The sequence below is a fragment of the Populus euphratica genome, unplaced genomic scaffold (assembly GCF_000495115.2).
Source record: "Populus euphratica unplaced genomic scaffold, PopEup_1.0 scaffold30.1, whole genome shotgun sequence".
NCBI classification, from domain to species: domain Eukaryota; kingdom Viridiplantae; phylum Streptophyta; class Magnoliopsida; order Malpighiales; family Salicaceae; genus Populus; species Populus euphratica.
The window spans coordinates 363,047-376,150 of NW_011499869.1; the positions used below are offsets into that span (position 1 = coordinate 363,047).

The window sequence follows — 13,104 nt, forward strand, 5'->3', positions numbered from 1 at the left end:
GCACAATTTTATATTCTCTTCAACATTTCATAATTTTTTTTGTAATGTTTTTTATTGAATGCTGTATGCTGTTCATTTTCAATATAAAATGTGGTGTAATTTCTATTAAATAAGTAAGTAAATAAATAAATAATAATAATTCATCCAAATTGTAAACATATATATGATTGACCGTCCTTATAAATTTTATACATGATTATATTTTAAACATGTGATGAACTCAAAAACATGACAGGATTGAAGAAGGAAAGGGCCTGTAGACATAGAAGCCTGTTACATGTGTCACCACTTGATTTTATCGGTGTCTTCGAAGGCAAAGCAATGCAAATAACGTTGTTTCATGTTTTCACAACACGAATCCAAACAGAAAATTCCCTTCCCTGGAGTTCTAAAACATGCCGAGAGGTAAGTCTTAGAGGACAAAATCTGGTCATCTTCTTAGTCTACAGTAACTAACAATGGATAACAATTACATGAAACGTTTGTTTACTCCCTGTCTCAATATTATTATTCAGATTACAACAGCAAACAAACCTACCTTATCATGGCGGCCTCTTCAATAGGCTTGATCGTAGCGGCTGTTCATTATCGTCACTGGAAGTTGAGGGATCGAAGGATCATCCCACGCCTAAGACCATCAGAAGCTGGCCGTGCCGAAAAGCTTGAGAGCTTCCCCCATTATGTAGGTAATTATTATCTGATCCAACGATAAAAGAATACATCGAATCCATTTTGTTTCCGCAAAACATTTGAGTCATTTTCAATCATTATAATCTGTCGAGCAGCAAGGCAAATGGGGTTTGCAGATAGGAGAGAATGCCCGCGTCTATGCAGGTTGGCTGCTGAATACATCCGAAAATGTGAAGGGTGTGAGGAAGACATTTATGCATTCTTTGCTCAAGAACCTGATGCCGATTCACTCTATGTAACGCTGGTAGAGGAGTTTGAGAGGTGCATTCTTAGTTATTTTGCATTTCATTGGAGCCATGCTGATCTTTTGATTAATCAGGTAAATGAGATGTTATAGACTTGCACATATCGTCTCCAGAATCTCAGTTTTCTTGCTTTCTAACCATCGATTTTAGGTTTTGAGTTCTGATCCGGAGCCCAAAAGGAAGCTCAAACAAATTGTCATGGCTGCAACTCGGTAAGTAATACTTTAGTTAGGAATAGTCATAGTATCAGTGTGATTAATTATGTTAAAACAGAAGCCGGCAGGAGAGTTGCTGAACAGATGTGACATCGAACACAACGAGAACTCAAAACTACATAATCTTTCTGGCTTCAGATAAATTTTAATGGACACAACTGCCAAACGATCAATCGCGTTATAATCGAGTTAAAAGGCCTCGGGATAGATATCAATATTCAATAATAATTGGCAGAAGCAAAATAACCAAGTTAAGTTTCCTTCTCTTTCTTGTTCAGGGAACAGACATTTGAGAGGGTGACAAAAGATCTAAAGGTTGCTAGGGTGTTCAGTACATTGCTGGCGGAAATGAAAGCAATGGGACTTGCATCAAACGATGACTCGCAATGTACAGAGGTGATGGCCCCAGTGGCCCACAGTGATAGAAGTCCAGTCCTCCTCTTCATGGGTGGTGGCATGGGAGCTGGGAAGAGCACGGTGCTCAAGGACATTCTCAACGAGTAAGAGCATGGTTCTTTTTGTTATTATCGCTCGTAGAGTTAGATGAATCGTTAAGTATTTATATAACTTAGTATACACATTCAAAACAGCACAGAGAAAGATCAAGTTGAATGGTATTTAGGTAGTGTAAACACTTCGAAAGTGAAATTACAATCAGGAAAGGCAAAGAAAGACTGAGAATTAGCTCAAATGAAATGTCTTAATCCCTCCAAACAACAATGCCATAGAAAAATAGGTGCTCTTTTATCTTTTCTTAGCTCTCAAAGTTGGTGAACAATTGCAGGGAGAAATAAAACAAGCTAACATATACTGTTTGAATGAATTGAGAACAGGCCATTCTGGGCAAGAGCAGCAGGGAATGCAGTGGTTATCGAGGCCGATGCCTTCAAAGAATCAGATGTCATTTACAGAGCCCTGAGCTCTCGAGGACATGTTGACATGATCCATACGGCTGAACTGGTGAGATAGAGACTCCACCCCACCTTAGAGAGATCCCCAAGCGAAACCTTTCTTTCAACGTCTTCGAAACTAAATTTGCTATCTTTATGTCATCAAATTGCACATAGAAACAATTCCAGATCTCGAACAGCTATCAGCTAATGTTTAATATTTTTAGGATGCACGAGTCCTAGCCAATTCACACTGTAAAATTCCAACAGCATGAGGACACGATCATCTACCACAATTTTCCAAGCTCCCCTTGCATATCAAACCCTAAGTAAAACTCTTCCTTATCATAAGCATCACTTGTACCCACTGTAATGCCAAGTATTTTCCTGTCCTACTCAAACTATTCTGGTAGTATCATTGGTCCTATTTTATATCTTGAGGTCTTTAAACTTATGATAGATGTTCTCTGCTCTTAAGAATCGATCCAGGTATGAGTTGATCCTATCAGTTATCAGTTCTTATATACTGTCACATGCATAGGTCCAGCGACCACTATTGGGATAAAACAACAGGCACAAAAGTTTGGAATTCAAGTATATGCTTGTGAAGTTAACACACTTCAACCTGAATCTTCAATAGTGTCAGTACTAAATAGTAATTGAATATTGTGGTTGCTTCATATTAGGATGGAACCGAGTTTTTTTTTTTTTTTGTTTAAACAGGTGCACCAGTCGTCAACAGATGCAGCATCTTCGCTCCTGGTGACAGCATTGAATGATGGGCGGGATGTAATTATGGATGGCACTCTCTCGTGGGTACCATTTGTTGTGCAGACAGTAACAATGGCCCGAAATGTCCACCGCCGACGTTATCGCATGGGAGCTGGTTATAAGGTCGGTAAAGATGGAGCTGTAACTGAGGACTACTGGGAGCAAATTGATGAAGAACAATCACTGCAAGAAGGATCCCAAAAAAGAAAACCATACAGGATAGAGCTGGTCGGGGTGGTTTGCGATGCTTATTTAGCTGTTGTCAGAGGTATAAGGTGTGTAGCAAATTCTTACAGTGCAATGGTCTAACGCTTCCAGTTTTAATAACATAATGAGCACGAAGTTTTTATTCCTGAAGTGACATATGACGGTGTTTTGAGTTTTTTCAGGAGAGCTATAATGTGTAGAAGAGCTGTTAGGGTGCAATCACAACTGAAATCCCACAAGAGATTTGCAAATGCATTTCTAACATTCTGCCATCTGGTTGACAATGCCAGGCTTTACTGCACCAATGCTCTGGAAGGTCCACCTAAGGTACATTAACTCTTCCCCTGACTTCACTCTTTTCTGGTTTTTTAAGCTTTTAACAAGGACACAGACTGTAGCACACAGGGATAATCCAAACACCATATAAATAAACTGCAGAGACCTGAGCCTGAGTTAGGAATTAGCGGACTTGACTAGAAAGTTGCTTGTCAAAAAAAAAAAATTACTGGATGCTCATAGGTTGTAGGCCATAGTCCACAAAAACCACAAAACTGAGTTGAAGTTAATCGCAAACCTGAACCTATCAAACTGTCAATGGCCAAACCTGGTTAAAGCTCAACCTCAACATGAAGAAGACATAGTTCAGTTATTTCGAGTTCCAAGAGAAGCATGCATAAAAGATATAGATTGTGGCTGTCAGGTTTAGACCTTAACAAAAAAATACAGTTCCACTGGCAATAGATCAAATAGGGTTTCATGAAAAGAAATACCAATACAGCAATCTTTGTGAAGTTGATAGGATGGAAAGACAAGGACAAGACTCTGCTGGTTGATCCAGATGAAATAGACTGTTTAAAAAGAGTGGGCAGCTTGAACGAGGAAGCAGAATCTATTTATGAACTTTACAAGCACCCTAATCCAGCTTGTGAAGATGGTTCGATTTGGAAAGACATTGTATTATCACCATCAAGGTTAAACATTCAAAAGGAGTTAAAGTATTCTATCCAGGAAGTCGAAAGACAATGATAAGTTCAAAGTACAGGGAAGATGAAGTTCCAAGCTTCTTAAAAATTCAGGGGCCCAAAGATTGAAGCTGATGAGAGTCTAAATTTTTGCATGTTTACAGCTGAGGAAAGTACTAGTATAACATAGGTTTACTTAAATATGACTGGGCTAATATGAAGAAATTCGTTCATTTTTTATTTTATTTTTTGTGGCCAAGCTTAGAATTCTATTGCTAGGAAAGCACAGGTCAAAACACAGAAAATGAAGATATATCAATATTTTTACTGGTGTTAAAGGATGTATCAGATGATTAATTACACGAGATCTTCTGTATTGGAAGTTAGACACTTGTAACTCTTGAATTACCTTCCACCAGGAATCTAAATGATAATTTCATGAATGAAGATTTTTTGATGCATTACGTCACTCAAAACAATAATTATTAACTCGTCAATACTAGATCCTGACCCAACAAAACCATGATGCATTGACGTTCCTTTATTTTATTATTTTGTAAAACAGATCACCTAGGGTATTCCAAATATGAATAAAATTATTTTATTTCTTAGATCACAAACTTCAGTGACTTGTATTATCTAATCCAACGCTTGTCATCTTTTAACATCAACAAATATTTGTACCAACATTCCTCAAATTTGCTACCAATTTTGGTTTGACGCTTCAGCGAACTATGTTCTTGTAACCCCTTTCAGACAGAATAAGAATAACTTCTGGATTACTGTTACCTCCCAATTTCCATACACATCATCAACATTTGGATATAAGAAGTCTCAGGCGCAGGTAAATCCATATGATTTTACTTTCGAATAGACAGTATATAAAATGAACTAGATGAGTGCAAATCATGGCCAAAGTATATGTAAGTCTACATTCTAGAAAGTGTGTAGTCATAAATTGAACATTAGCAACCTAAAACTAAATACAAAATAAGCAATGTGTACCTGCTGTATATCAAATAGAATCCACGGTTCAACATTTCAAGTGGTGCTTGGATGCTGAAAACTGAAATCAGACAGGCAAAAAGAAATAAAAAGAACAAGAAAACAAGTATTAGAAAATAAATTAGAGAGAGCAGAAGCAAAATGATCAAGGCAAAGAGAAAGGCAGGTGTAAACTAAAGTGAAAGAAAAATGGCAGAGGATACTCATAAATAGAACAAGCCAAGTCTCTGTCTCACGTGAATAGGCAAAACCTTTCCCCACAGTTGGAGAATTAATTATATTACATGTTAGGAAGCAAGATTCCAGTTATATAACCACCAGAACGGTCATAATGACTTCTCAACAGTCAGAGAAGTAATATAAAGTCATCTGCATTATGTCAATAAAGGCTGACAAGTTCCTAGTGTCAGCAACATGTGTAGTAAGAAGTCTTTCTTTATGAACGCTAGATTCATAGTTTGCAGTCTTCTTACCTATTTATGGCCAACGAGCCTGTTCATCTGTTCTAGAGGCATCCACACAGTTAGAAGACATAAGGCTACTGGAATCATGTAAGCGAAGAGAAGAAACACCATGAGAGGCCATGCACTGATGATCATTTGCAAAACAAGCTGACATAAAAAAATTCATCCAGAAATGGAAGCTCGAGGGTAATCTTTTATGAAACCAGTCCAAAACATAAACACTCTGATTGGTTAATCTAGACTTACAATTAGTCATAGGCAACCATGTCATCCACTTCCTCTAGCAACACATTAATCATCATGCTAATTACCACACAATCATGGAATTCTTTGATCATTCAAAATAATTAACTATATATAAAAAATGTATGGGAAGCAACCAGTCTCGCAAGTTGTTTGCTAAAAAAGAAAAGGAAAATTCTCCATCCTGAGTCTTGTACTATTAGCATTTCAGGAAATGTAGTTTTATATAAATGCAGATGAATGAACCTGTGGGTGCATGGGAGGGAGAATGAAAATTCAAGTTGATTCCTACCTTATAATTTTGAACATTTACTGTATCACCATATACATACAACGCTTTCAACAGTCCAGTCCGCAATATGCTGATGTCCAAAACCCTTTGGGAACGTGGATTTAAGTCCTGACATCATATGATTCCCAGGAATAAGATGAGCACGTTTATTCAAAAAGTCCTGCACAATTCTCCAGACAAAGGTATCACTTAGAACAAGGAAGTTCGATTGATGTATGTGACATCAGACATCATCAAAAGAAATCTTAATGGGTGGGAACAAAATCAGAATTTACTGCTCAGTTCTCACCTTGAATTAGTAACGTTTTCATTCTGTAGAATGACTGCTCAAAATCCATTTTATGCCTGTGCCCACCCCACTTTACTAACAATCTATTTCTTCACAAGATAGAACCATATGCCATGTTGCAATGCTGTTATATAGTTGTCTCATGGAATCTTTCCTTCAATTGACTGCCTATTCAGCAATCAAAGAACACCATAGAAAAATGATTGTTCTTCGTTCATATACCCCTATAATAACAATTGACATAGCAAGCGAAAACTTTCTCAAGCCTCACACACTTCCATATTCAAGCTTAGCTTTCACAAATGAACCTGGAAATAGAACTTGAGCTTATTCTTTGATATCGATAAACACATTAAGCATGCCCTGCAACTAACTCTGAATTGTTCATAAACTGCTTGATTAGTTTGCAACTCTATGCATCCTCTAGATTATCCAGGCTGTAACAAGGCCGCATATTGTGACAAGTCATGTAATTTGAGTAATATGGCAGGCACAATCCAGGAAAGGGGAAGAGAAAGGAAATAAGGATACGTGGTTCTGGAGAAGAACAGGTGTCAATTACGTAACTGTTTGGGAAAGGAAATTATCACAACATACAGTTAAAAAATCATCCACGGCAGCTATGAAAGATTATAAAAGAAAACTAACAGCATCATGATTAGTGTTCACAAATAATTATGCAGACAGCTCCAACACTATAAAATGTGAGGGAAAGTATTTTAAGAGGAACTTAACAAGACGATGAAATAATATACTGTAGCAGAAGAAGAGAGAAGAACAAAAGAATGAATGATGAATATTCTTCAGCAAATTACCAGAAGAGAAGACACATTTTCCATAACTTCATTTGGAATAGAATATATCTCTATCCTATGCAGTTCTTATTCAGCACGTCTAAGTGTTTGTAAGATATTTCAATAAACATGTACTACTAAAATACCACCAATACAGAAGCACTCTAATGTTGCATTTCTAAAATGACCAACAAATCATGTTTCTCCAGCAAAGTAATATACACCGTTTCACATTGACAATGATTAGCTAATGCTCAGGTGATGAATCCAACCTCTCAAAAAAGCTTAAATTGAAGATTCTACATCTTTTATTTACTTCCTTTGTCTTTATTTAGTATTGCATCATATGCAAGGAAAGTATTACGGTCAGTGAGTACCAAAATGGTAAGAAGAAAAAACTGCTAGGTATCAACCAATCCATTAAACAAAATAAGTATACCCATTCTTTGAAGAAAGAGCATATATGCAAATAATCGATTCTTCAGACAGCTGTAAGAATCGAATAGCTTATATGAACAAAAGGAAAACATATTGGTATACAAAAACTCATTGCTCATCAATTCTTGCTTGATGTCTAAATGGTTCAGTTCACAAACAATAACCACAATTGAAATAACAATGATGACAATGGTAATGCAATAACCAGCAAGCGGGAAACCATGACGAATCCTATTTCACCATGGAGCTCGGAATAGGAAATTTTTTAAAGAAAATATTAACCATTGATTATTTACATTCACAGTCTTCTACCTGGTCCTCCCACACAGAAGCAAAGGATAGAGCACTATCTAGGGGCAAAAGTTTCTCCTGTCCACAAATGAACAAAGTAAATAAGCAAGTAAAAAAATTGATCAGCTGAACATAATACGAAGGCGTATGAGAACACCAATAACCTTCCAAGATGGTAACATCAGATCTAAGTTCATTAATGCATTGTTACTCCGCATTCAAGAACCAACAACCCTCTGGTCTCTATTTAATTGTCTAGAACACTATGTATTGCCAATATTAATTATCATTGATCAAAAAGAAAAAACAACGATGCAAGAAAGTTGTTGAATTGGTTACCAAGGATATCCACGGAATAATCAAAGGGTGTACAATACTATTTTAAACTAGATTAGATAACGCTATTACACTTGCATATCTGGAAAAAAAAAATGCTCCTATAAAAATCTACATCCACTAACCAATGCACAATCAAGTTCTGAATCACAAGCAAACCACTTAAAACTGCTAGCAGGAAATAGGAAGCATGACCACATTTCCTACCTGGATTTGACATCTGTCAAGTGAAATTCTGAGAGGTGGATTTAGAAATCATTGTTACCCTTCATGTTTTTGCATGAAATGACTACTCTTGATACTTGAACTCGCATTTTCATGCATACAAATCGAAGACCTAACCATTGCACTAAACAATGATCCCTAGAAAAATAACATGACTACATATGAGAAATTCTTGAACCCTCAATGCAAAGTTTTCATGTCCCAAAATTCAAATTGTGGTTAAAACTATCAGCATTTCAAAACATCTTACAATGTATTCAAATGCCGTAATATACCTGAAAATCCATGAAGTTTTACCCCACTTGCTCATCCCCAGACTTCTTTTTTTAGTATAATCTCAACCTGGGATTTTATTTCCAGAGATTATGAGTGACAACACAATTAAGTGGATGGGTTGTTTTCTAATCTTATCAGCAATGGAACACATTTTTTGTTACGTTTCTAAAGTTACTGATCTAGTTAAGAACTTCTAAATCTGGTGTGGCTTGAAAAAGTGTCACTTTCTTCTGTGCCTCCTCCGTAACAAAGTCATCATAATTCAACACATAGCAAAGTTCTTAGCAGGCATCCCAGGTGCCATCTATAATTTCATCATCTGATGAACACCAGATGGAAAGTAAAATAACCATGTGAAGAAAAAATGGAAAACTTTTCCTGCCAAAAAGAATACTGGCAACCATCCAGAATGGACTAGATTGCATCAAATCAAAGTAGAATCGGCATTGTTAACATTCAATACCACACACAGTTTCCTATATTCTTTGGCAGAAATGGTTAATTATTTGTTAGCAAGTTTTGAAATAAAGCTTTGAAAGAAGAAACAAACAATGCCATTAATATTTAAAACCTCAAATGAATGTTTAAGAGATTACACATTCAAAACCTTTAATTGTTTCCCAAACCTTGGGAACCGAGTGTACTTAAAAGTTTACACATCAATAAGCAAGTGATTCATAATCATACACGGGCTTGGTGGTGAAACGTTGCAATGAAATGATTGACAAATCTAGCAGTGGTTTGTGAACAAATGACTAGCAGTGAATCTAAAAATAATATCAGCAGCATTTCTGCTCTGTGTTAGCAATGAAGTTCTCATCATACATCTACAGAAGGAAGCCAAAAACATAAAAAGAACAATCAGCTAGAGGGTTTTATTTCGATGTTCCTTAAGTAACTGAAGTGATGTGGTTGCATCCATCTACCTCCTTTAATTTAAAAGTATCGAAGCAGTGCCTGTAACTACTAACCTTGATGACTTGAGAAGAAGAGCGAATCACAACCCTAGCTGGCTTCCTTCTTCAACCCCACCCCACAAAAAAGTCGGAACAGTTCTCATTCGCTACGATGTTTCGGTGTTGCAATAAAATTTGGAAACAGAACCAGTTAAATCATATCTCATTCGAAAATGTCGAAGCACATGACATGTAAGAAAGCAACTAGGCTCTATTCTACCATAAAATAATTTCACTGAACATTACATCTATTACTGTTTCAAATCCCTAGATAACCAACAAAAAATATAGAGTAAAAAAAGGCCCTAACATCCGATGCCATTTTACTTGGTGGGGATTCCTAGTAACTCAAATTACAAACCCACCCCTCAGAGATCACCGAATTTACAGAACTACCGCTACAAGCACTACACTCTATTCCTCTCCTCGATCATTCCTCACTTCTTTCCTTTCTTCGCTGCTACTTTCTTCTTCGGGACGCCGACGCCCTTCGGCTTAATAGTTTTAGCCGGTGCCTTCTTTGACGTGGCTTTGGTTGTCACCGCTTTCTTTCCAGGAGATGTTCTCGATGAAGTCCTCAGAGCCTTAACCGGTCTCTCCTTGGCCTTGGGCTTTGCCGGTGTCGTCTTAGGTTTTGCAGCAGCGGTTTTAGCCTTAACTGGAGCGGCCTTTGGTTTTGCCTTGGCGGTAGCCTTTGGCTTAGCAGCTGCAGCTTTTGGCTTAGGCTTCGGCTTGGGCTTGGCAGCTGCTTTAGACTTCGCCGGTGACTTAACCGTCGACTTGGTAGACTTGGTTTCCTTGGCCTTGGGAGCAGCTGGCTTAGATTTAGCCTTGGGCTTGGCAGCAGTTGCCGGCTTCTTTTTAGCCGGAGAAGCAGCAGCTGCTTTAGCTGGAGCGGATGATTTAGCCGATGGAAGCTTGAAGGATCCTTTGACTTTAACAATCTTACCGGCAGCCACGAGCTTCTTCAAATGAAACAACAGAAGCTTCTTAAAATTTGATGGCAGTTGTTTGTGTTTCTCTTCGAGAAACTTGGTAATCGCGTACTGGCTCGAACCTGTCTTCTCTTTCAATGTCACTATAGCATCCTTGACCATCTACGAAAATCAGGGGAAAAAAATCAGATCCAAAATTCAAAAAAAAAACTTATGTTAAAACAAAAATTGAATCTCGTGTTACGAAATGTTACCTCTTCATAAGGAGGGTGAGCGGAAGGGGAACGAGGATGGAGTTTTTTAGGGGCAGGAGCTTTTTTGGCTTTAGGTTCCTTGGCTTTTCTAGCTCTGCTGGGTTTGGTGGCCGGCTTATCATCAGCTGGTTCAGAAGTTGGCGGCTCAGTGCTGCCATCGACGGTGACAATGGGTTCGTCAGAGGACATTTTTTAGAGAATTGGGATTCAATTAGGGTATGAGAGAAGAGAGGGGATTGAATCCAATGAAGAACTGGGTAAGGAGGAGATTAGATTGGATCTGGTGGTGTCTGGTTCGCTGGCGATTCTTGATTTTTTTTTCCGCTTGTGTGAAGAAGATGACGGAAATTATGGGATTTAAATAGTCAAGGGAGAGCAGGACGGTATCCGAAAGTTGGGTTCTGATTGGTGGAGAGAGTTAGGAAGCGGATCGCCCCCTTTGTTCAGGTTTGAATATAAACCGTTGGATATGGATTTTATCTACGGTTGACTGTTGGAGACTTATGGGAGGGGTGGATGGGAGGATGAGGAGTGAATGGTGAAACTTTGCTGAAGTGGGTGTGCTTTTAAGCTCAATTAAATTGAGCGTAACTTGAGCTAGAGTTAATTGATTTTGCTGAAATTTTTTGCATTGTGTAGGTAATTATATGAGGTTTCTAATGAGTGGCGTAACATTTTCTGAGGATGAGTAGTTTGGGAGAAAATTGAGTTTGAAGCTGTGATGCTCAAAAGTAGGGTTTTGTTTGATGTCATTGAGGTCTTGGGAAAATTCAGACGAATGCTTGGATTTAATTCTGGTTTTTTTTGTGCCATTTACTAGTAGGGTAGCAAAGGAATCTATTGACCCAAGAATCATGGAATTCTATTGAGATTTGGGTGGGAAACTATTGATTGGAAAGACAATGAAGTTGAACACATCCTAGCTCTAAGAGTGTCGTGTCCAGGTGCCACTATAACATTTGTGTGATGTCTGCATCTGCTGGAAAAATGAATTGATTCATTGTTTTCAATCTGTGAAGGCACTGCTGGTGATCAACTGGAGTATAAATGTGATTGAATGCAGTGTGATTGAATCAATGATTCATACAAGATCATTTAGCCGATCATTTTCAAACATCATGTGGAAATTTCTTGGGTAAACAAGTCATATGGAACCCCAGTATGCTATTTGCATCACATCAATGTCTACTACTCACTCTTGTGTGAAAATCAATGTCTAAAAACCATCCTTGCAGATGTATATTGCATCTCTATCTGGGAATTTATCGTGTTAGAATTTACTGTGCTTGATCATTTGTTTACTTTTACCATTGTTGTTCATCAGTTTGTCAATGCAACAAAGTCATTGAGCAGTAGCTTGACTCCAAAGACGATACAAATGCATTTACATCTCTTCAATTCACCGAATTATCGTCAAGAAAATCATAGACACTTCTGCTAAACCATGAATTTAATTGCATGAATGTGTAAATTAAGGACAAAGTAAATGCTGTCTAACCAGTCCTGTCAAACACGCTGGTAATTCACTTCAATGCGCTTCATTCTGTATCGGGAACCAACATATAGTTCTCTGATGTTGAAATCTCGTAAATCCATCTTCTGGCTTGCAATCAAAAGACTAACGAGTGCCTAATCGATTCATGTATGTACAGTAAGTATTTAACTTGTGGTGATATATTAAGCGGTATGTGATCCTAGCACAAAAGAATGCTTCTTATGCAGGCATCACTGCTTTTAACCACAAATGAATTGCATCAGCAACATGTTTCAATTCTAAAAATGCATAGGCTTCCAGATGTGATCCACTATTTTAGCATCCAGGTCGAGAATAACTCAAGAATGCATATAAAATGCTGATGAATGTTCATTGGATGACATGAATATTTGCAAGTAGTGCTTCTTGTTCTTTATATATGGCTAAGATTGAACTGGGGCATCATCGTGGCTGCACAAAGCATCTCATCATGATTAGCAGACTAATTGGAATCAACCATGATTCGCGATGCTCTATTATCTTGTATTTATTTTATTTATCCAACATATTCATGTTGATTTTTCTTAAAAAATTAGCATCCATGTTTAGTTTAGATTCACTATCCATGGTGCGTCTGTTAAACTGGTTATGATGCCCTGGTTCTTCTATAGCACATTCACTGTCAAAGCTAACAATGTTTCGACACAAGGCATGTAAATTTTGGTTAGAACTTCTCTCCACTGACAATGTTTTAGTTGAAATGCCAAAAATGCGATGGTGTATGATTCATCTGTTAGCAAGAACAAAGGTATACAGTTTACCTACCATAACAGGGATATATAGAATTCTTTA

General features: G+C 37.6%; 2 protein-coding genes across 3 annotated transcripts; one reads left to right on the forward strand and one right to left on the reverse strand.

The window, feature by feature from the left end:
* Window positions 1-295: 295 nt before the first annotated feature.
* Window positions 296-4,449, forward strand: LOC105126761 (uncharacterized). 2 transcript variants are annotated; one of them, XM_011027727.1, is made up of 9 exons: window positions 296-405; window positions 516-686; window positions 786-1,009; window positions 1,086-1,147; window positions 1,429-1,650; window positions 1,984-2,110; window positions 2,764-3,086; window positions 3,201-3,345; window positions 3,811-4,449. In XM_011027727.1, the coding sequence occupies exons 1-9, from the start codon at window positions 396-398 to the stop codon at window positions 4,042-4,044; spliced, it is 1,518 nt and encodes a 505-aa protein (XP_011026029.1). In that variant the 5' UTR covers window positions 296-395; the 3' UTR covers window positions 4,045-4,449. The 2 variants fall into 2 exon arrangements, with proteins under 2 accessions (XP_011026029.1, XP_011026030.1); XM_011027728.1 differs by lacking the exon at window positions 296-405 and having other exon boundaries at window positions 598-682.
* Window positions 4,450-9,780: 5,331 nt separating this feature from the next.
* On the reverse strand, window positions 9,781-11,122 carry LOC105126762 (histone H1-like). Its single transcript, XM_011027729.1, has 2 exons — window positions 10,779-11,122; window positions 9,781-10,686 (listed from the first exon to the last, which is right to left on the reverse strand). The coding sequence occupies exons 1-2, from the start codon at window positions 10,965-10,967 to the stop codon at window positions 10,027-10,029; spliced, it is 849 nt and encodes a 282-aa protein (XP_011026031.1). The 5' UTR covers window positions 10,968-11,122; the 3' UTR covers window positions 9,781-10,026.
* Between the last annotated feature and the right edge of the window lie 1,982 nt (window positions 11,123-13,104).

What these genes read in the sequence shown, in the direction of transcription:
- LOC105126761 (XM_011027727.1), top strand. An exon ending in GAGCTTCCCCCATTATGTAG is followed by an intron (nt 687 to 785) that starts GTAATTATTATC and finishes TCTGTCGAGCAG; the next exon opens with CAAGGCAAATGGGGTTTGCA. An exon ending in TGATCCATACGGCTGAACTG is followed by an intron (nt 2,111 to 2,763) that starts GTGAGATAGAGA and finishes TTGTTTAAACAG; the next exon opens with GTGCACCAGTCGTCAACAGA.
- LOC105126762 (XM_011027729.1), bottom strand. Translation starts at nt 10,967, where the DNA reads ATGTCCTCTGACGAACCCATTGTCACCGTCGATGGCAGCACTGAGCCG. An exon ending in CTCACCCTCCTTATGAAGAG is followed by an intron (nt 10,687 to 10,778) that starts GTAACATTTCGT and finishes TGATTTTCGTAG; the next exon opens with ATGGTCAAGGATGCTATAGT.